The 24,576-nt window shown below is 36.8% G+C and overlaps 1 protein-coding gene across 1 annotated transcript in view; it reads left to right on the top strand.

Moving 5' to 3' along the window:
- The window catches only part of LOC111146811 (transmembrane protease, serine 15), a 115,304-nt gene that overhangs the window by 70,054 nt on the left and 20,674 nt on the right, over positions 1 to 24,576 (top strand). The window contains exons 18-22 of the mRNA XM_022502508.1: positions 4,174 to 4,284; positions 5,835 to 5,967; positions 20,150 to 20,245; positions 23,550 to 23,599; positions 23,761 to 23,935. Coding sequence (XP_022358216.1) covers positions 4,174 to 4,284; positions 5,835 to 5,967; positions 20,150 to 20,245; positions 23,550 to 23,599; positions 23,761 to 23,935 — 565 coding nt within the window. The remainder of the gene's footprint in view (positions 1 to 4,173; positions 4,285 to 5,834; positions 5,968 to 20,149; positions 20,246 to 23,549; positions 23,600 to 23,760; positions 23,936 to 24,576) is intronic.

Raw genomic sequence — 24,576 nt, 5'->3', positions numbered from 1 at the left:
ACAACTGGACATGGAAATGAGAATGTAAATTTAAAATATCAATGAAGGGCACCTGGGTGGCTCAGTGGGTTAAAGCCTCTGCCTTCGGCTCAGGTCATGATCTCCGGGTCCTGGGATCGAGCCCTGCCTCGGGCTCTCTGCTTAAGCCTGCTTCCTCCTCTCTCGCTGCCTGTCTCTCTGCCTACTTGTGATCTCTGTCTGTCAAACAAATAAAATATTTTTTAAAAAATCAATGAAAGGGATGCCTTCAAAGTGTTACACTTTTTCCTGTTCAGAATATTATTCATTGAACATTCAATATGTCCATACTGGTATACCAAATACCTTTCTTTTTTTTTTCTTAAGATTTTATTTATTTATTTGAGAGAGAGAGGAGGAGCCAGGAGCAGAGGGAGAAACAGGATCCCCACTGAGCAGTGAGCCTGAAGTGGGGCTTGATCCCAGGACCCTGGGATCATGACCTGAGCCAAAGGCAGATGCTTAACCAACCTAGTCACCCAGGTGCCTCCCAAATACATTTCTTTTTTTATTTTAAACTGACTCTCAGTATACACTAAGACATAATAGCCTTTATTCCCATTAGACAGTCAAAGAAACTAAGGCTCAGAAAGAGTAATTTAGTTGCTTGAGGTTGAAAATTAGCGTAAAGAAAATGGCTAAATTCCAGATCAAACCAAGGTCATAAGATTCCAGAGCTTATGTTTAAGCCACCATTCAAACATAAACAAGCATATTTTATCTTCATAATTTGTAGAATCAGTTTCTGTTTTGCAAATCAATAGAGTCACCATTAGCGAATCAATTGCCCAATTTAAAAAATAAAGTATTTCTTTGAAATCATACTTTTAGAGATTGCTTTATATTATGTCAACTCTGTTACTAGGGTTCATTCTGATCTTTGAAGTATATTGCTCATTTAACATAAGTTTATTCACTTAATGTTTAGCAGGTACTACTGATTTCCCACTTTATGCCAAACATGTAAAGAAGGTGTATGGATATTTCAGTAGGTAAACTGTATATTCATTTTTTTTCAAGATTTTATTTATCTATTTGACAAAGAGAGATCACAAGCAGGCAGAGATGCAGGCAGAGAAAGAGGGAGAGGGGGAATCAGGCTCCCTGATGAGCAGAGAGCCCGATCTGGGCTCGATCACAGGACCCTGAGATCATGACCTGAGTCGAAGGCAGAGGCTTAACCCACTGAGCCACCCAGGCACCCCTGTATATTCATTTTAAAGAATGGACTCGACAAGAGTGTAAATAGAAGAAGCTTTCTTTTTCTCCACCTACTTCATTTCAAATCTCCCTTTAGCCCCTGGATATTTCAGGCAGATCTCTTCACTCTCCCAATTACATTAGGTATTAATTTTTTTTAAAGATTTTTATTTATTTATTTGACATAGAGAGAGATCACAAGTAGGCAGAGAGGCAGGCGGAGAGAGAGGAGGAAGCAGGCTCCCTGCTGAGCAGACAGCCCGATGTGGAGCTGGATCCCAGGACCCTGGGATCATGACCTGAGCTGAAGACAGAGGCTTTTACCCATGGAGCCACCCAGGCGCTCCTAGGTATTAAATTTTCTTAACTGGGTAATTAAGACTCACTTCTAGATATTAAGATGTAATGTCAAACACAGCATCAAAACTTCAATATAGTCTAGTTCAAAGTTTCTTTTATCTCCCAGTTCTGGTACAAAACTTAGCCTAACAGCTTAAGGTAGAGGAGAGTAGAAATGTTGCCTTTGACTCATTTTCTACCCATTTCCCTTCTATCTTGCTGTAACTATAGTGTCCAAGGAGAGGCAAACAGGAAAATTCTATCACTGCTGTATTTTTCTTTTGGCTAGCAGTGGCTCCTGGCCAAATGCTAGCCCTTTTGTAGAACAAAACTGCGGTTTCTTTGGAACATTCCTCTCCTATTCCCTTCCCCAGGACCACTGCACTGTTGGCATGACTAGTAGTACTCTTCCTAGACTATCTCCTCTAGCCTTACTCAGCAGATAATCCAACCCCACCCCAGCTTCTATCTCACTTTGTGTTGGAGGCTGCTTGTCCTATACGGCAGTTGTCACTCAATTTTCCAGTGTCCGTTGGTCAAAAGGAAGGCCATGCACTTTTACCACATGGAGAAAATGCAGGTTATTTCTACTGCCATCCTCTCTTCTGGCCCCTAACTACCATCAAAGGAAGTTCTAGACTAACTTCTGACTTTAAATCTATTATACCGGATGTGAACATAAATCTTTATTTGTACAGCTATATGCCCACAAACATTAAGAAACTAAAGTCACCACCTCCTTTGAAGTTATTCACTATATTTCAGTTTTGTCTGATATTTTTAAAAAAGCTGATCATGAAATCAAGTTATCTGGTTTTGACCAGCATTTCTTAATATAAAATGGAATAAAATAGAATAGATAAAAATTCATAGTTGACTAGAATAGAAAAGAACAGAACCAAATAAGGGTATTTAATTTAGTTACACACACATGAGTTGAAAGAAAATCTGAAAGCTCTTGCATTAATCCCATGGAAGCACTACCCCTTGTGATTCTTTAGTGTAAAAGAATTTCAGGTGAGGAGTGAATGGTGGCCTTCCTCCTTTAAGGCAACTCATATGAATTATTGTATTGGAGCTTCCCTCACTTGGTGTGCTGGATGGCACCGTCGTCCCCTCTCCCACTTGAAATCCTCGGAAAATCCTCTTCCTCAGGGACATTATGCATTTTTTTAAGAAAAAAACTAATCCTCTTTACATATATATATATATATATGCACATATATACATATATATATATGCATATATGTGCATATATATATATATGTATATTGCTGGAAATAGGTGATGGGTATTGGTAATTACTGCACCAATTTTGATACTTTTTTTAGTAAGTGTTGTATGTCTACATGTGGTATCTCTTTTTAGAGTGTAATGGTACTTATCAATACTTTCAGATTCAGGGCTACAACCTATTTTTAAAACTACAAGAATAATTCCTTTCAAGTGACCTTACATTTGATCATTATAAATTGAGAAAGTCCATATGGAGATTAATACAGTTCAGTTCTGAAACAACTTCAACATGAATTGTATCTCCTTGAAAACATATAATAGTTTATGATTAATACCCATAAAAGCTTTCAAAATACAGGTTTCCTTATTTTTATCAAGTGCTTTTGCTTCCCCATTATAATCATCCTTGTACAACGTAGGGGAAGAAACACCAAGCTTCTCCATACCCAACCACTATCTCCCTTCTCAGGGAAGCCAAATTCCACGTGGCCTTCAGCGGAGATCCTAGTACTGGCATGTAGCTATCCCTCCCAAGTCATAGTTGGAAATCATGTTGAGGGAGCAAACCCCACTTGCCCTGAGCAAAAAACCCTGTAAGATCAAACAGTTCAAGGAAAGAGCAGCATCCACTTTCCTCCAACAATGAGTATTTCCTGTAGGCCTATTTTTGCACCACTCAAATTCTGGAAACCACCAACTGCCTCTAGATCCATTCAGTTCCTTCCTTGTCCAGCCCCTTCATCTGCCTTCTGATTCTTCACTTGCCAATCACATGCTTGACTCCAACCCTGATTTACTTGTTTGGAGCTCCATCTTTAAGCTCCTCACAAATTACTGCTGATGCAGAGTTTCCTTTTCTTTGTGACTACTTTTCCCCACCCAACCCATGAGCTCACTGTTTCCAGCCTGGTCCAGCTTTGGTCCTGCCCAGAGGCAACTTCCACATTTCTCCATAGTATAGGTTTGGATGTATCATTTGGATGGTGAAATCAATAAATGTTTTTATGCTTCTGTAACATTCCAATGTATGTTTGTATGTTCATTTGGGGTGGACAAGTTTATTGAAGAGACTAACAGAGATGTTGAGGGAGAGGTGTATCCTAAACCTCTCGGCCATCTCTTGGAACTGCTCTGTGCTCTGCTACAAAGATGCCTAAGGTTTTCTCCACACTTTTCTCAAGCGATGTCTCTGGCTTTGACACTGCTTTTGCAGAGGTATTCTGAGCAACTAAGTGTATATAGTCTTACCTGATATTAAATCTAGCTCAACCATGCACTGCTGTAGAAGGCTGATGTGTAAAGAGGTAGAAAAGGGATGGATATTATAGGTTTATTTATGTGTCTCTATTCACCCTATAGATAAATATTTTCTCTCCATAGAGCCCTGCAAGGAAGACTATTTTCAGTGTAAGAATGGAGAGTGTGTTCCACTGGTGAATCTCTGTGATGGTCTTCTACACTGTAAGGATGGTTCAGATGAAGCCCATTGCGGTATGTTCTATTTTGAGAACACTTTTGTCACTTTAGCCTTTACATTTGGAGTCTACAAATGTAAAAAGAAAGATTAGGAATGTGTTTATCAGGATGTGTTTTGGTGCTTTTGGGTATGATCATTCCCCAGTGATTTCAGCTCCTCCAATGCCATTCTGGTTAGGAGAAAGGTTAACGTGAAGACCCTTGTTTTTGTTTATTTGTCTACTAACATTTGACTACATTTAGTAATTTTAAGTCTAGGACAACCCACATTTACATAGAAAGCATAAAACACCACAGAGTGTCAGTGGCCTGCACCAGGCCCTCTAGCACTGCCCTTAGTGACTATGATGCCCTGCCCACTGCCAGCATATGGAGACACCCTCATGTTTACTTGGAACTATGTTAGACTTGCTCTTTTGCATTCTTGGTTCTTCCGTACCTGCTTCCTGCTTTGTTGAGTCTGTAATCTAGCCCACTTCTAGATCTGTATAACGGGATGAGCAATGGCTACTTTTACTATGTCTTGCTTTTATTTCTAAGCAAATGTTTAATGCTACTTATTATGTGTCCCACGCTATAACTGAGCACTGTAAAGCAATCTTAACATAATAAGAATTAGCTCTTTTTAGCCATGAGAAACCTGAGGCTTGGAGAAGTTAAGTGGCTGCCAAAGATCACATACCTAGTAAAGGCTAGAGTTGCCTTTTCGACTTAAGTCTATCTGATTCTAAAGTCAATGCTTTTATTTTGCTCAGAATAGGAAAAAAAAAAAACTGTAAACAATAACATTAATTACAGAATTACAGTATGTTGTTTGTGGTGAAGCTATCATTGCTCATATTTCACCTGTTTGATAAACTCACTCAACTTGGCCCAGTCTCTACCTGGCCACTCATAGCCTTTATACTTTATCCAACATGCTTATAAGATGGCGGGGAAGAAGATGGAAACCAATCAACAAAAGAACAAAGCCAAAGAAAATAGTTTCTAGGGAAGGAGGTAGAGAAAAAAAAATGCCTGAAGTTGTTTCTGAACTTGAATTTTCCTTCTTTTAGAAATTAAGCTTGTAAGACATGCTCCTCACCAATAACTTTATTTTCTGTTTATTTGCTGTATTGATATGCAATAAACTTCCATATCTCTGCCTTTCCCATTTTTATAGTTATATGAAAGAGCAATGTTAAGTCTATTAAATTTGTATTTTTCGATTTAGGCCTTCTAACATACTCTTAAGAAAAATTATGATCAATCTCTAAACTCTAAATGTTAAGAACATTACACATGTACTTTACTATTTTTTTTTTTCTTTTGAGAGAGAGCGCAGCAAGGAAGGAGGAGGGGCAAGGGGAGGGAGAGAGAGAGAAACTTAAGCAGGCTCCACCCCCAGTGCAGAGCCTGGCAGGTTCCATCCCAGGACCGTGAGGTCATGACCTGAGTTGAAATCAAGAGTCAGATGCTTAAACAACTGTGCCACCCAGGCGTCCCAACACATGTTGTTTAGAGCCCATGATTTACTTTTAACAACTTAGGTCAAAATGACCTTCTGTGTGATCAAATCTCTTTAGTGCGTCTTTTCAACGGCACACTGAACAATAATGGTTTGGTGCAGTTCAGAATCCTGAGTACATGGCATGTAGCTTGTGCTGACAACTGGACACCCCAGATTTCAAATGATGTCTGTCAGCTGCTGGGACTAGGGTAAGTAATTCTACTCAGCTCTGTTTTAAGAGATTCTCAAACTTTTTTATCGGTATTGAATTGGGCTTATTAAGACATTTTAAAATTTATGGCAGTTATGAATTTAGAAAATACATGTGAGCAAAAGGAAGAAAATAAAAATCTTGAGTAACACCATTTTCAAGAAACATTTCAAAAACAACCACTGTTAATAACCTTTTTATAAATATGATATAAATGTAAGTATATAAAAATAATGTCTTATAAAATCATACAAAATGTTATATTATGCTGTTTTATAGCTGACTTACACAGCATTTCTCATGCCATTACATATTTTCTATAGATTATCAAAGAAAATGAAATATTCTATGTTATACTATATCACCAGATATATACCATATACATGTATATTATATATCACTAACCACACAGGTCCTTAGAGAACATGCAATTGCTATATCTTTGCAACATTTCCACAATAATTTCTTTGGAAAATCTGTAGCAGTATAATTACTGTGAGAAAAGGTATACAAAATTTCAAGATTTTTTGAAGTTGCATAATGAAAGTGATAATTCCATATTAATGATGCACCTAAAATTTATTATAGTTCCAGTCTGTCATAATATATTACATCAAAAATACAAGTTCACCATTTTCATTTTTTTTACTTTCCCACCAATCTCAAAAGTAATGAGCTTTAAAATAGAAGGAAATCGTAGTGATAATCTTCTTTTAAGTTTTATAATCAACTCTAATTTAGCATTCTGGTCCTTTGGTATTCATGATTTGGGAGATTTAACCGTATTAGATCATGGATGGTTATTTTATCACTTATAGTACTATATTATTTGCTAGTCTGTCCTGTCATATTAAACAATAAAATCTATAAATAAACACTGACTATTTTATCCATTACTGAATGCTAATATACAGACTTATGATTGTCTCAATATATAGATATTAAAAAACATATTTAAAGCAATAAATTATTCATTACATATAAATATATGTGCATATAAAATAGAAATATCTAGCTATTTAAATGGCCAAGGTTGTTCAACTATAAATCATTATCATTTTCCTTCTGTCCTGATGGGGAGTGATTTTCTAATCCATCCTAAAAATTTTGTATAAAGTGAAAAATTCAACATCCACACATACCCTCAGCATTTGACAATTATCTCAACTGTTCCTAGTTCATCAAAATCAAAGGTAATTGATTGCTTTCTTTATAAGGGGCCCTTCTTTCTAGCTAATAATCATATAGTCTTCATGCTATAAATAGATTTTCAAAATTTATTTCAAAATGTTTATTTTTTAACCCAAGACATATTTCCCACTAGAAATAACCATAGGTCTTGATGTAATCTATAATGGCTATTTAATTTCTAGTAGACAGGGAGAGGTACATTGTATATTAACACCAATCTAGTGCCTAACCACCACATATAGGTATTTTACCATAGGAAAATATGCTGAGTTCCCATTCAGAGTGTCAGAAATGCCCCATAATTTCTTGCAATTTAAAATGAGAGTTCTCAACTTCCTTTACTTCCTAAAATGCTGTTCATTCAGAATGTGAACTCTCCTGCTTTAAGCCTCATTCAAGTGATGTCAATCTCATCAGGAAATCAAATTCCTTAAAGAGCAAAGGGAGGATGTGAGCTTTATCACCCTTTATGTAAATAATCCTCAATTTGATTTATATGCATTAAATGGAGACTTCCTGTACTTTATATATATTAGTTTCTATAATACTTTATAGCTTGCATTCTAACAAAAATTCTTTCAGCATGGGAAACTTTGAGACATAAAGAGGCTTGGAGGAAGGTAAGCTGTAGAGGGAATAATGTTTTTTTGATGAAGGGTCAACAAACGTTGAAACTGAAAGTTGTTTATTTATCCTCACTTCAAGAAAAGCACAGGATAAGTGGCATTGATTCCAGATTCCTACTTTAATGTTGATTTTAGTTCAAAAGTAAGTTCACACAAGTGAGCCCCTAGGAATCATTTGCTTTCACTACTGAATTTGTCAATAATTCTTAGGAATTGTTTTATAGACTCAGGAATTTAGTAAAGATTAAGCTAAGGCGATTGGTAACTTGATCTTATTTCCACAAGTGATGAATCCACATACTCCGGATGATGGAGCTTGTGTTCCAATTCACCGTCTACTAGGCATCATTGTAAGGTATAGACACAGGAGGTTCTTTTTTTCATTCTGGTTGTGAATCTTAACTGAAGAGTTTCCTGGAGGACATATGGGGTCAAGATGAATCATTTATAGAGACCAAAATATCAATATCTTCACCGATAGAAGTTTTTAAAATTTGAATAAAATACGTTGGCAATTCCTACAATTGCATGAGAGAGTGTATTAAAAAGGAAAACATCTTTATTACTTTTTAACAGTTGCTAATAAAAATGTATTATTTTGATGACTTCTGGATCAGAAATTTAAGCATTAGCAAAGATATTGTGTCTGTCCCATGGATGGGTAAAACATGGTTTTGCTCTAAATATGGTGGGAACAGACACGTAAAAGGATAATGACAATGTAACATGATAAACACAATGTCCTAAGGGAGACCCACTCACTATGGGCATGTCAGGGAAGGCATTCTAGAAAACAGGTTGAGCTGAGCGAATGACAGGCAATCCCACACAACCGTGTACTATCTATTTACATGTTTCTCCCAGCCAGATTTTATACTCTCTAGTTCACTGACCTCATTTCCTATGAATCACAGTCCTTCCAGCAGGAGACAGGGACAAAGAACTAGATTTTTTAGTGTGTATCAAGCAAATCCCACTGCCTTAGATACAATATTTTTGATGAAGGTCAAGCACTTGCTTTCTTCAGAAATGAGTCAGGTAATCTCTGCAAAGACTTTAATCTTTGGGCCTACACTTATTAAATAGTCTCTGTAGTGCTCTAGTAATTGAAAGAAAGTTATAGCCTTAATGAGAATGTGTCTAGACTGGCGCATGGTAACCGAAAGAAAACTTAGTGAGTTTAAAATGATGTGTTTGGTACAGTGGAAAGTAATTTAGGAGTCAATTTATTAAAAAGGCACTGTAGTCTCTCAAGATTATTTATGCAGATAGGGTACAAAATGCAATTCCCCAAAGACTCTAGTAAATCATGTGAGACAGATTTCATCAGCCTTCCCTCTTTTAAATGAAACATTTTCATTCTCTGCCATTTATAGCATGCATAAGTAAAAAAGTACTTTAAATAACACTTTCATGTCCCTGATCAAAGTATGAAAGAAAACATTTTACAGCAGTGCAAGAATAAATGTTAAAGAAATTTAGGGTAGTGATTTTTAAAACATTTCCTAGGAAAGCACCCTACCTCGTTACTAACCCAATAAATGAACTATGTGGTTGACTTGCCTTGCTAAGCCATTTAAAAACTACAAGTCATCAAGTGTGTACAGCTTCACAGAATTGGGGAAATACTAACGTCTTAAAGATAGAGTTGAGTATACATGCCCCTATTAGGCTGCTTATGAGGAGCTGCTGTTAATTTTTAAATCCTATAATAGTACTATGCAAGATACCTTCAGTTCAAACGTGAAAAGCCTCAGGTTGAGTCTCTCATTCCCAATCCAAAATAAGAAATGGAATTACTTCTTCCATTTCAGAGGTGTTTTGAAACTGCAGGGGAGTTGAGGGTAAAATGTTGTTTTTATTAGCCTTCCAAATAATCAGAGCATTAATGATGTAATATCCTCTATAGGCACCACCACAGATTTGTATCCACAATTAAACACTGGGTCCTGGAAAACTGAAAATAGAACCTGTGTTCCATAGTAGTTTTAAAAATCGGTAGACAAGAAGTTTTCCTGCTCTTGTCCATACTTCCTGTCACTGTCCCCAGATTTTCAACTATGTAGGAAAAGCTTTAACACAAAACAACAACAAAGATAAGGTACAGGAATTAGTAGAAAAATTTTAACTACTAACTTCTACTTTAAATAATTTGTTTTGGTATTTGCTAACTTCACAAAGAAATAATTAAATACTATTTTCTATTATTTTTAATTTCTAACTTGAAAGTGTAGCACCAAAGGAAAATTTTTATCATATTTTTAGCTACTTTCCTAGGGTGAGATGGGGTGGGGGCAGGTTGTGGGCAAGGTGGTGGAAAAATTGTATTTTGCTTGGTTTAATTGACCAAGCAAAAATGTTCATCATTTACCCGATATACAAACTATAACTCTGATATTTTTCCTATTTTAAAATTAGAAATGAATTAACTAAAAATAAGTAAGGAGAAAACAATTACAGCAAAGCATAGTAATTTTATAACTTTCTAAGATTCGTATTTAGTAACTTTATTATTCACCATATTATGAAAAGTGCAGTAGCTAGAACATTCTGTCTGCTACGGGCAGAGAGTGAAAGCAAGTGTACCACTGACTAGTAATTAAAGAGTTTGGTCAGCAGCCCCTAAACCTGGTTATAGTTAGAATCACCTGGTCTTTTACCCAGACATTTGGATTCAGTGTGGTCCATGGTTTTTGACGCTGGATTCTTAGGACCAAACTAGCAGCATCTGCAAGCCTGGAATGCTTGTACAGAAATGCAAATTCTGGAGTTCCACTGGAGACCTATTCTTGGGCAAGTCTAGGGTAGAGTTGGCAAACTGTGTTTGTGAAAGAGCCTTTCCCGTGATTCTGATGCTAAAGCGTGAGAACCGCCATCTAAGGTAGGCTTTCTTAACCTACTTTTGCATGCCATGGAAGCTTTTGGCAGTCTGCTGAAACTTACCAACCTCTTCTTAGATTTGTATATTTAAGAGTAAAAAATAAAATATGCATAATTACAAAGGAAATTAACTTCCTTAAAAAATAACTATTAACGGGCACCTAATAGCCCAATTGGTTAAGCATCGAACTCTTGATTTCAGCTGAGGGTCATGAGATCAAGTCCTGCAAGGGACTCCCCATGTCGAGCATGGAGCCTGCTTGAGATTTTCTCTCTCTACCTCTGCCCCCAACCCCGGCAACTCACGGACAACCTCTCTTTCAAAAAAAAAAAAAATTTATTAAAAAAGTAACTAGCAAAATATTATAATATCATATAGTGATATGTATTTATTTAGGTCTTGGATAAGATACGTTAGTGGTTCTAATGATTAATATAAGACAAAAATCAGCATCAATTATATTTTTAGATGTATGCACCAACTGCAGTGTTTGCTTTGGCGACAAAATTATAGGTGTTACTATCAGTGTGACTGATCATAGTGACTATCAGCCACCTACATTTGTATAAGAAAGGAAGATACATTTTAATTAAAAGTTAGCAAAAGTTAATATGTAACTATTTCTTATCTAATTACAAACCCCTTACTTATTATCACAGACAAATAGCTTCACAGACCCCAGACCTAGGCTAGTGTGAGGCCCAGAGATATTGGGTCTTTGCAGTCCCAGGTGATTTTGGTGGGATAATCTTGTCATCTCAATGGAACCCATGAACTTTTGTATACTTGTTTCAGTAAAAAACAGAGAACTTGTATAAAGCATCTGTAAAGTCTGGCAGTTTGATTTCATCTGGTATCAAAAGCAAAATAAAGTGAAATGAAACAGAAAATCAAACTTTTCTTTTTTTTTTAAATTTTTAAAAGATTTTATTTATTTGACAGAGCTCACAAGCAGGCGGAGAGGCAGGCAGAGAGAGGAGGAAGCAGGCTCCCCACTTAGCAGAAAGTCAGATACAGGGGCTCCATCCATTTGGGGCTTGATCCCAGAGTCTCAATCCCAGGGTCCTGGGATCATTACCTGAGCCGAAGGCAGAGGCTTTAACCCACTGAGCCACCCAGGCACCCCTCTTTTTTCTTTTTTAATTGAAACCAGCTTGAGGACCATCTCTGACTTAATCCAGGGGACTCCTTAATTTGTCTTTCTGACACCAGTCTATTTTGGCTTCTCTAAAAAAAAAACTTTCTTGTCCAGTAGATTAAAACAAATGTGGAGAGCTTAAAGAAATCTCTATAGGAAGGATGTCATTAAAAAGGAAAAAAAAAAAAATCTGTTGCTTGGTTTTCACCAACCACACCCTGGTATTATTGCTTTCTCTGAAAAATGCATTCCTGATTTCTCTCACTAAGAATTTGAAAACAAATTATTGGGAATTAAGAGACTCTTTTATATGAAATATCATATTCATATTGATACAATTAAGGGAGAATTCTCACTGTCTTTAATTCTTATTTTGACTTCTCATCTAATGGATATTTTGTAACCCCAGAGAGATTTATGTGGCAAGGAAACTGTTGAGACTATAATCATACATATAAAGGAGTAAGAAAATATCTTTTATGTTTGGCACTACTGTGAATCATCTACCAATAAATTTTCTACAACATATAGCTATTTGGTCTATAAAAGTCTGGTACAGACCTTTTTTTTTTAACTCAAAAACTTTTTTTTACTCAATCCATTACATACAAGCCAATATCCTTTATCATTTCCTAGGATCCTGGTTTTTGAGGAGTTTTTTTGTTTGTTTGTTTGTTTTATTTAAATTCAAGTTAATTAACAAAAAGTGCAGACAGCCAAATGCAGAAGAATGAAACTGGACTACTTTCTCACACCATGCACAAAAATAAAGTCAAAATAGATGAACGACCTAAATGTGAGACAGGAATCCATCAAAATCCTAGAGGAGAACTTCTTCGACCTCAGCCGCAGCAAATTCTTGCTAGATGCGCCTCCAAAGGCAAGGGAAACAAAGGCAAAAATGAACTACTGGGACTTCATCAAGATAAAATCTTTTGCACAGCAAAGGAGACAATCAATGAAACTGAAAGGGAACCTATGGAATGGGAGAAGATATTTGTCAATGACATAGCAGATAAAGGACTAGAATCCTTAGATCATGTTATTTGTGAGGAATTTTCTATATTCTAAAACAGAACTAGTTGAGAACAGGAGAAAACTTTTGCCCTATGAAATGAATAACTAAAGTTTTCTTGTTCATTTTATTTCCTGTCTAAAAATTATTTCCAATCCCTCAAGCTGCAAATAATGCTGTATATTCTATGAGACCAGGAGCCATTTTGAATAAAATTGATAAGAGCAAATAGAATATACTCTCTGTCCCTTTCTTTAATTTTTCCTTCTTCCTCTTTCCCTTATTCTTATTCTTCCTGATTTTTTGCTTCCTTCTTCCCTTTCCTATTCCCTTTCTTCTTTTCTCATTTCCTTTCATTTTCTTCCTTTCTTTATAACCTTACCTTTTCAAAAAGAAATTGAGGTGAATAACGAAGGGTTTGTGCAATAATATAAATAGAATAGTTGCTGAAAATAAGGTCTGAAGAAATAAAGAGGCAAATCTATAAGACATACAGGAACAAAACAATTACTAGTATTTGTGCCTGAGGTTCCTGGAAACCTGTGCAAAAAGGAAAATGTTAAAAATTGCGTCACTTTAATAATGAGATAGGGTAAGTGCTCCCAGTTCCATAGGAGAGACAGACACTAAATTCTTTTTTTTTTTCTTTTAAGATTTTATTTATTTATTTCAGAGAGATTGAGTTCATGAGCAGGAGGAAAACAGAGTGAGAAGGAGAAGTAAACTCCCCACTGAGTGGGGAGCCTGAAGTGGGGTTTAATCCCAGGACCCTGGGATCATGACCTGAGCTGAAGGCAGATGCTTAATTGACTGAGCCTCCCGGGTGCCCCGGAGACACTAAATTCTAAAGGAAATTTTCCATGCATGTCCTTATAAAGTAGTAATGCATCGAACAAATATGTGCACTGATGCATCCCAATGTTTATAACAGCATTATCGACAATAGCCAAATTATGGAAAGAGCCCAAATGTCCATCAACTGATGAATGGATAAAGAAGAAGTAGCATATATATATACAATGGAACATTACCCAGCCATAAAAAAGTAAAATCCTGCTATTTGCAATGACGTGGATGGAGCTAGAGAGTACTATGCTAAGCAAAATAAGTCAATTAGAGAAAGACAAATACCATATGATTTCACTTATGTGTGGAATTTAAGGAACAAAACAAATGAATGCAGGCCAGGGAAAAGACAGGCAAACCAAGAAACAGACTCTTAACTATAGAGAACAAACTGAGGGGGGCTGGGAGGGATGTAGGTGGGAGAGATGGGTTAAATGGGGGATGGGGATTAAGGAGGGCACTTATTCTGATGAGTACTGGGTGTTATATATAAGTGATGAATCACTAAATTCTACACCTGAAACTAATATTACACTGTATGTTAACTAACTGGAATTTATTTATTTATTATTTTATTTATTTTTTTGACAGAGAGAGAGATCACAAGTAGGCAGAGTGGCAGGTAGAGGGAGAGGAGAAGGAGTTTCTCTATGGAGCAGGGATCCTGATGTGGGGCTCAATCCCAGGATCCTGAGACCATAACTTAAACCGAAGGCCCACGCCTAAGCACTGAGCCACCCAGGCGTCCCAACTAACTGGAATTTAAATAAAAACTTGGAAAAAAAGAAATATATGCACTGAAAAAACCTCAGAGTAAATGTAGAGGTATATGTCATATGCCTCTTATCTAAAAATAAATAAACTCCAACGGCAGCTAAGAAAATATAATTGCAAATGAGTCCAGGATATATTACAAGGGATTAAGACCACATTCTCCAAGATGTTCACCATAAGGATCCTGTTTCTGACAATCTTCCCTAAGTATTATTTCTCTCAGCCACATTTGAGGTAGGAAATGACAGGAATTTGTTTCCTTCCTAATACCGTTCCATCTGTGGGATAACACAGAACAGCTACCAGACTGACCCATTAATTTCTCTCTTCTTCTTAATACAGTAGCTTGCACAAACGAGGAGAATTGATTAGGTGAAAATAATTTTTTTCTATTAGCATTTTTTCCCTTCTGTGTATCACAAGATCTTAGGAGTTGAGGTCAGAAAATCTAAAAATAATTCAGCTTACCTATTTGCTAAGCTATGGTAGTGTTGGTACTGCTAGGTGTGTTGTGATAAATGTGGTCAAGGAATAAGCAATTTTAGCTGAAATGTGTCCAATACAGTCATGCCGTTTACCCAGCTGCCCACATGCCCTGACTCTGAGTAGGACGTTTTGCCCTCCTTTGCCTCAAATCCCTTTCATTCTCCTTTCCCCTGCCTATTCAAACGCTCTCCCCACCTTCTGCCCTGTCTCTTGATTTCCCACCAATCTGTAAAAGAAGGTCCAGCCTTCTCTAAAACCCTTTTCAGACTAATCCCACCTGGCCCCATTCATGATTTAAACCTTGTGGGGTGTGAAATGAGCCGCAGGGCCTGACTGCAGTATTTGCAACATTTGTTATTATTCTGTTCAGCTTTAGTGTGTCCAACAGCTTAACAGGTCCCTACCTAAGCTCTTGCTTCCGGGGGAATTCTTATCAGGGCAAATACAGTCTGAGGAGCAAGACAAAAATAGGAAACCCAAGCAGGCCTGAGAAAAGACACAGATTTAATACTCTACAAGACCCTCCAGGATAGCCTTCTTATGCTCCCTAGAATCCATCTCTGCGTGTGTTTTTATATTCCATGTAGGACCTTAAAAATAATGATTGATGGTGGGTTGCATTTATAGGCTTCTTTTCTCACATAGAATAAGGTTTTCCTGAAGCCAGGGGAGCCCTCTGAGGAGGCATAACCTATACAAATGGTAATAAAGGTTTAGAAAGAGGTAGTTGGGAGGCATTAGTGTGTCACAAGGTAATGCCATACGGGCATGTTTCTATGTGATACCATATTTCTACAGATTCCAAACAGCTGTGCTAATGTGTGGTAGAGCTATCTAAATCTGCAGAGCTAAATTTTTTAAGCTTTAAAAAATGCAAACTCTCAGCCAGAATCTTGACAGAGTGCCTCTATAAACATTAAAAATGAATTTGTTGCAAGAAAAGGAAACTGAGGCAGGGAGCAATTCAGTGACACATTTTAACTGCAGAACTTAATATAGCTTATTCTTTCTCAATTCAATTTTTCAGTCATTCTGAGATTTTGTTTTTCAAAAATAAATGGTGATAATAAAAGGTTGCTAACCTTTCATGTTGCCAAGAACATCTTAAATACATTTTATTGTCTCCATCATTTCTTCAAAATAAGAAATAGTTGATTGTAAACTTTCTCTGCGGCTTATGTTCTATTTACTGTGACTACAAACTGGAATAAATTGTGTTCAGTCAGGAAAAGGATGTGTTGAATTTGGCAGGACTTTAAATGCAAGTAGTTGGTCCCAAATTAAATTCCAAATTCTAGCATCCAGCACAGACACTTGGAAATGTTGTATGACCTGATGGCTCTAGACATCATTCTTGGGCTACTGACATCAGTATGTACAACACAAAATTAATTTCATGAATACTTAATAATTTTCTTTCCAAAAGAACGTTTCAGTTACTCTGTTCTGTATTCTATATTACAAAGAATAAATCTGTAGTATTAACTGCAGTCTGTTTCCTCATGTGAATTTGAGACTTAACACGAGGAAATGTAAAGAAGACAATCTCAGAATACAAACTTCATGTCCTTTTTTTTTTCCATGTGCATGTATGATCTTTATTTTTTTCCTCTGCCAGATAATGAGAACATCACAATGGAACAGCATTGGACAATTCAAGGGTAGAAGTATTAACATTTACTAAACATTTTTTATCTTTAAAGCTTTGCCTCTAGTCTTTTTTTTTTTTCTCCTAGAATAGGCTTATGTTAAAAACTTACCTGCCAATCCCATCATAGTATGCCAGTGGTAAGTGTGTAATAAACAGATACTAGATTCTTAAAAATGTATTTATAAATAACATTTCAATATTTTTCAATTTAATTTTGTCCAAATTTTGTTTTGAATTTCCAGAGATATTAACACAACTTCTCATGACTTGTATTAAAAGAGCTAGTGGGACTGCCTGGCTGGCTCAGTCAATAGAGCATACAACTCTTGATCTCGGGGTCATGATTTAAAACGGGGGTGTGGGGAACCTGGGTGCCTCAGTCAGGTAAGTGGGTGAGCTGCCTTCTGCTCTCTCAGGGGGGTCTCTGCTTCTCCCTCTCCCTCCCCCCACTCTCTCTCTCAAATATAATCTTAAAAAGAAGTGGGGGGAGAGAGATAGTCAAGGGATAGAATATAAAACAGGTAGAGATAATGGAAAAGTGTTAAATCCACATCTCTGTATGAGATATATATAAATGCATTTTAGATTAAGATTTTACTTATTGGGATGCCTGGGTGGCTCAGTGGGTTAAAAGTTTCTGCCTTCAGCTCGGGTCATGATCTCAGGGTCCTGGGATCGAGCCCCACATCGGGCTCTCTGCTTGCCGGGGAACCTGCCTCCCCCTCTCTCTCTGCCTGCCTCTCTGCCTACTTGTGATCTCTGTCTGTCAAATAAATAAATAAAACCTTAAAAGAATTTTTTTTTTTTACTTATTTATTTGAGAAAGTGCAGGTATGACCCAGCAGTGGGATAGCAGAGCGGAAAGATCAGGGGGAGAAAAAAGGAGGAGGGGCAGAGGCAGAGGGAGAGAGAGAATCTCAAGCATTTTCCCTGCTGTGTGTGGAGCCCAACAGGGAGATCATGACCTGAGCCAAAACCCAGAGACTGAAGCTTAACCAACTGAGCCACCCAGGCACCCCTCTGAGATATATTTTTAATGAATTACCCTTGATGTCCCCTTATGTCGCTATGAATATTGTCAAATGACCAAACTAAAACAATTTAGTATTGAGTTTGATGACCTTTATTCAAGGGAAAACAATCTACTCATCAGAGGAGTGCCTCACAAGTCTCAGAGTAGCCTTTCTGAATGATTTCTGGCAATGGGGAGGGTTTTTGTTTTGTTTTTAAGGAGAAAAATGATTTTTATTATTGTTCCTTACTTGTTTCAAGGGGGAATTTTACAGACTGTTAGAAAAGGTGACGGGGCCTGATTAGCTAGGAGGTCGGGCATTTCCTTGTAAGTTTAGCAGGTCCTATTTTCCAGGGTAAAGTAAGCTAGCCAAAGCTATTAAGATTTCTTGACAGGGAGGCCTTTCCTGTGTGGGCTGACAGGTTTAGATCTGTGAAGTGAGCTGGGCTAATGCTGTGGTCTCCATTTTGTGGGTCCTGAAATATGAATTCACTTTATCAGTGCTTTAAACCAAATTCCCTATCAAATAACTACAAGTCATGCTGGAAGCCAAAAAGCAGACCCCTGAATGAGGGAAAAATAGACATTATATTTGGCTTTGACAGGGGTTGCCAGACTGGGCAACCATCAAAATCACCTGAATGTGTTAACAGACAGATGGCTGGCCCCAGCCCCAGGACTTTTGATGTGGGGGTGAGAGAGATGGGGAGGGGGTTTGGAGTGCAGCTTGGCAATTTGCATTTCTAATATATTCTCTGGAGGCTCATGCTGCTTGCCTGAAGAACATACTGTGGAAATCCTTGAGTCAGGAACATAGAAAATTACCAAGAAGAATATCCAACAGAGGTAGGAATTCGGCAGAATAATGATACTGAGATTTTTTTTTTTTTTTTTTTTTTTTTTTTTGTATACTGAGAATATTGTTGCAGGAATTTTCTGCCTTTAGTGCCCATCGTTCTTGGTCACACCACTTGGAAGAATTGAGAGGTAGACCAGCCCAAGAGTGGTAGCAGGCAGCAAAGCAGAGTCTGTTGAGCAATAATACAAAGTCTGTTGCGGGGGCAGAGGGTTGCCCTGACCCAGAGCATTCCTTGTTTCTACACTCTCCACTGCTTTTTGGGTTTTATGTCTATTTTGTTTTCTGAACTATAACAAATATATTTTAGATAAATACTTAAATAAGATGATGCTTCTGCTTACCTGGAGGGAATGCCTTAATCATTAAAAATAACAGGAACAGCACTCATTCTCCCTTTGGCAAATTCATTTCAGGTGTTATTAAATGAATAGTCAATGATTTGTGTGCTAGATTTACTTTTATCTGTTTATAAAGTTAAAATGCAAGATGCTGAATTCTGGGGCATTAAATATAGGGTCCATTGTTCCAGTTCTCTGTTCAGTGGATAAAAGTTATCAGAGAAACCCTTCCAGTGTTTTTAGGATATTGTCTCATCTGAAAGAGACTGGAAATACTCTCAACTTAGTTCTTTTCTTCTTATTGATCATAATAGCTATAAATGTTCCTTGGAAATTCCCTATACACAGATGGAAAAGGGTCAGTGTTGGGTATAGTGTGGGGAAGACACTGGAGCTTCTTTTGAATAGGCAATGGGTAGACCCTTTCTGTTATTGCAAAAGATAAAATATCATCTCCCTGCTAAACAGTAGAAGTTTGCAGCAATCAGGATGTTTCCAACCTAAAAGCATAGTTTTATATGTGAGGATTAAAATCTGAAATAAATGATAGGCAGGAAACAAGATCAGGAACTGAGACACTAAAAGTTTCCAGCTAAGCCTAGGGAAGAGAGTCAAGATAACAGAGAAAAATCTTTAATTATGGTTCACAGTTGAGAGCATGGGTGTAACATGTTTTCAGGGATAAGAAAGATCAGTAACTTAATAATGTCTTTGTCACATGGAGATTGTCTGTTTCTCTATCCCACCCTGGCCCTTGTGTTGCCCCTTGGAGGTCCAGGCTACATAATCTCTTTTTAGAGTAATCCCAAAGCTTCTGGCTTTACATTAGGGCTAGTTAGACCTTGAATTGAATGAAATATCAAGAACAAAGAAACATTTGGAAAAGCAAACACTGAAGATATTATTTTTCTAGCTTGTTCTTAGGCTACATGCATTTTTAAAAAGATGATTACACTCGACAGGAAAAAGGTTTAATAAATTATGGTGCAGAAATTCTGTGAGGTTGTCATTAAAATTGATCATTATGGAAATTATTGAATAACATAGAAGAGTCAAATGAAAAAAATCAGATACCCAAGTAATATATATGCACTGATTTTAACTTTGTTAAGTAATATATGAGTGTGCAAACAACCAGAGATTTACACAAAAATTAAAATTACATTTCATGTCATTATGGACAATTCCACTGATTTGTACCATCTTTTAGATAGCAAAACAGTTGAAGTTTTATATTAAAATGTTAATCTTTTTGTATGGAATCCCATAATTTTTTTCAATGTCTACAACATTAAAGAACTAGAAATTTATGTTTTGGGTCTTTGTTTGTGCTTTTGTTTTGTCTCTACGTGTCTTTCCCTAGGAGTGGAAACTCATCAATGGCAGTCTTCTCTTCTGGAAGTGGACCATTTGTAAAATTAAGCACAGCACCTAATGGCAGCTTACTACTAACACCAAGGTAAGTCCCAAAATCTGGTCTTGGACTAATCGTACATGGGCTGGAAAGAAGATGGATTTTGAAACTTGTCAGATTTTAATGTCACCACATATTAGCCATATAAGCTTGAAAGTTATTTATATATTTATTTTATTATTCAGGTAATCTCAAATAGAACCTAATCGATCATATCCAATAACATTGACTAACCCTCATGTATATTGTAATACAGTCAAACGAAATATTGCATATATATAATTGGGCAGCTCACTGACAGAGAGTCAATAAATTTTACTTCTATGTCTTTTCTATCCTTACCTTCAGATTCATAAACAAGTAAACCCCCAAAGAAAATAATTGTAAGAGTTGAGATAAGTAAGTCCACTGTTGGTCTGACTAAAGAGGGTGACACAAATTAACTATCAACAGAAGAGAAGAGAAAGGAGGGAAAAGTCATAGTATTTAGCAAATAATACATGAACATAAAGTGAAGGAGACCAGGCTTCTAGTTGCGCCTGCGTATTCTCTTTTGCTCTTTCAAATTAGGTTCATATTTATAGCGTTTACTAATGTTTAAAAAGAACATTCTTCCTGTATTCAAAGATGGGTTTTAACTTACATTATGTCATTTCTCCTGTTTGGCCATTAACAATATTTTTTGCTGAAATGGGCTTTTGAATTTTACAGTTCTATTAAAGGCCAGCTGTGGTGGCAGGGGGGCACGGGGGAAACAGTAACTTCAAGAAGCCGCTGTGACTACTGACAAAAGATTTAAGACGTCATTGCTGGTGCATTAGCTTGCAGTTCTTTGAAAAACATACTTAATGATGAAAATGAAATTATGTAATTATTCAACTATTCATGAAAAGTTATCATATCTGTGAACTCAACCAGTAAAAAGAATTGATAAAGGAGTATTTTTAGTGCCAAGGACTTTGCAATTGAATGTTTCATATGAATGTTTGCTGGGCCTTGACTGATATTATTAGTCTCATAGGGGGTGAAGCAGAACATTTTCAAGTGACAAAGCAGATTTCTAGATTTTCTTCTATAAGCATGTCTAAACTTCCATTAACATTATAGATCTTGAGCAGTTTGCACACTGAAAATTTATTTGTACCTTGTAGACATTTAAGAATAAGAAAAATAACAAAAGAAAAAAATTTTTTAATATTATCTCGGTTACGGGCATGTTTCAGAGCAGAACTTCGTTATGCCATGCTTATCAACAAAATGCCAGTATCACTGATGTCCCTATTGTCTGTATGCTTATGTTACTCAAAAGAGTTCTATGACTGAGTATTGCTCTACTCTGAGGCAGAGGGAACAGAAGCGTGCTGTCCGTAAGCGACTTGGACAAGTTTTCAAAGCCTGGGCAGCCCCCCATCCCTCTGCTTTTCCACTCTACCTCACAATCTTCTAAATTCCCCAAGGCAACAGCTCAGGTTAAATAGCACTTCTGGAAAGGAGAAAGAAAGAAAGAGCATAGCCTTTTCAACAACAAAAAAAAGGCCATGTTGTTGGGCATGTATTCGGAGAAAAAATAGTTCATTTTGTCAATACTGTGGCTATAAACCCATCCATTTATATCACAATAGTGCCCCACAGGGCTGAGAGAAAGACACAGGATTGTGGCATTGTCTTTCTTCATGTCCAGAGGGCTAAGTTAGCTCAGATTCCAGGGCCAAAGGTCAGGACCGGACTTCTATTTCCGTCCAAACTCTCTAAATATACCTGGACAAAGTGTGGATTCACTGCTCTTTCTGACCAGAGACTAAGCAATTTAGTTCTCTACACTGAGACAATGCATTTGTGTTTGTGCGTGAAAAGTCCAACTAACGGAAATGCGTGGAGAATGAATGCGAAGTTCAGTTCTGTTTTTCAGTTAACTTAATTGTTACTTTAATTTTAAAAGTTTATTGAACTTTTTATTTATTATTTATTAAACTTTTAAACTATGCTTGCTAAAAACAATTTCATCAGTTTTGCACACACCACAGAGTATTAGGTATCATTTACTGTCTAAGAACACTGAGCCATTTGAATATGGATTTTCATTGATGAGTAGTATAGATATAGAAGGAGTTTGGATGAACTTGAAAGTATGTTGGAAAGCATCCTAGAAACTCCTTTTCTCCCAACTGTGAGTTTAAACAGAAGGGGAGTCTACTGAGGCTTCTTCTTTAGGGAATTATGAATATATAACGATACACCCGTATCGAGGTAGGTATACATGCATTCACATTGCTTATTAATAAGACATAAATATATTTTCTTATATTTCAATTGAAATTACTTCTATTTTAAAGGGTATGTCAGTTGGACAATATGAATGCAAGTGTTTTCACGTAAACTTGTCATGTATGTTCCAGAAACACTGAATTGTTTTGATAGTACTTGATCTCATATGGATTTGGGGTCTTGTTTCGTATTTTTTGTTTTGTTTTTCCCTAAAATTTCAAACACCTAAATAATATGCACAACAGATGCAGTTAAATTTAAAAATAGAAATCATTACAATTACGAGTTTGTTTCGACGTGACCAGTATCTGCTCTAGCCACGTCAGGAGAGTGCGGGCAAATACTTTAATTCCTTGTATTCTACTGATCTCTAGTGGTCAGAAAGTAGAACACATTTTTAAACTGTTTTCCTTTGTTTAAAATAGAATTCTTAGCTCTGAAAAAGAGTTGGTATCCCAATATTTGAACAGGTAGTGAGTTTTTAAATTATGTATGCCTACACTTTATATTTTCATGTTTATATGTTTATTTTCCTTGAAGGCAGGGCCTGGGATCGATTGTTGAATTTTCTGAGTGGAGTACACAGCGTCACACACAGTGCAGGGCACTGAATTCTTGTCTGATTAGCCATACTGAGACATATTCTGTATTATTCAGTGATGCAATCTAAGGTTGGTCCAAGCAAGCTAATAATAACTATCACCTATTGAATGTTCCTTGGGCATATGGTACAATAATAACTCCAGTGCAAACATTTCTTTTACTTCTCACAAATTCCAGTAAAGTAAGTACTATTGCCCCCATTTTATGGATGACAAAACTGAATCTCAGGGACACTGAACAACTTATCCAAAAATCACTTGAAATGTAAATGGTAGAGATTAGGTTCAAATTCAGTTCTACTGGATCTTAAACTCCAGGATGATATTCCTGCTGTGCCTATCAGCCTCCCCACGTTTCATTTATGATACTTACATTTGAAGGTTAATTCTACTTAAAAAAAAAAAAAAGATATTGTACACTATGTTCTGTTTTAAGATGCCAGGTGCACAATTTCTGAAATATAATTGCTCTTCTATTACAGTAAACAGTGTTTCCAGGATTCATTGATCCTGTTACAGTGTAACAGTAAATGTAAGTCACCATTTTGTCATGTTTTCTTTCCTTTAAGCCTTCCCTTTAAAATTCTGAATAACCCGAAGTTGTTTTGTAGCAATGCACTCAGTTTTCATGATCCGTGGACATCCACCTCCACCCAAATAAAACAGATGCTCTTTCTTCAATTATTTTAATAGTATGTGGAAACAAACTGGTGGCCCAAGAAGTCAACCCGAAGATTGTTGGAGGAAATAACGCCAAAGAAGGAGCCTGGCCCTGGGTGGTTGCCCTTTACTATAATGGCCAACTGCTCTGTGGCGCTTCTCTCCTCAGCAACGACTGGCTAGTGTCTGCGGCCCACTGTGTGTATGGGTAAGTGTGACCTCACAGTGTCCCCTCCCAAGTGAGAGGACAGCAGCAGACACCGTGCGTCCTGTTTCATGCCACCTCACGAAATCATCCTTTTGGGGAAATGTTCCTGCTCTTTTTGACACCATAGAGTATCAATAATTTTCCCATTAAAATCATACATAAAAACTGAGAAAGTTAAATGAAAAATCATTCCTCATGAGATACGTGCGTCAAGTATAGTGTTTCCTACATACATAAAAATTGAAATTCTTACCTACTCAAAGTGAGCATTTTTATAGGTGTAAAATTCATATTTAACATATAAGTTGCACTGGTTATATCAATCAGGCCAATATTTAGTGTCAGAAATTGTCCATATCAAAAAAGCGTGTTTAAGTAGCCCTCAAGTTATAAATAAACCGTGCTCCAGAAGTTCATGTGTGAGGACTTTATTACTAATTAGGATAAAAATGCTTCCTTCTCAAGTCAGATCTACTTTGATGCTACCCATAAGTAAAATTTAGAAGTGATATCAGACCATATCTGACTATTTTTTCATTACATAATATGAGAAAACACAGGCTGAATTCTAAGATTTATCTTCTCCTTCTAGAAGCAGACATACCCAAAGCAGTGACACAGGAGAAAATAGAGCGGGTGAG

This window comes from Enhydra lutris, unplaced genomic scaffold (genome assembly GCF_002288905.1).
Source record: "Enhydra lutris kenyoni isolate GAN:26980312 unplaced genomic scaffold, ASM228890v2 scaffoldscaffold2, whole genome shotgun sequence".
Classification (NCBI taxonomy): domain Eukaryota; kingdom Metazoa; phylum Chordata; class Mammalia; order Carnivora; family Mustelidae; genus Enhydra; species Enhydra lutris.
Note: the sequence above shows the minus strand (reverse complement) of the source record. Positions and strands in the feature narration are given on the sequence as shown.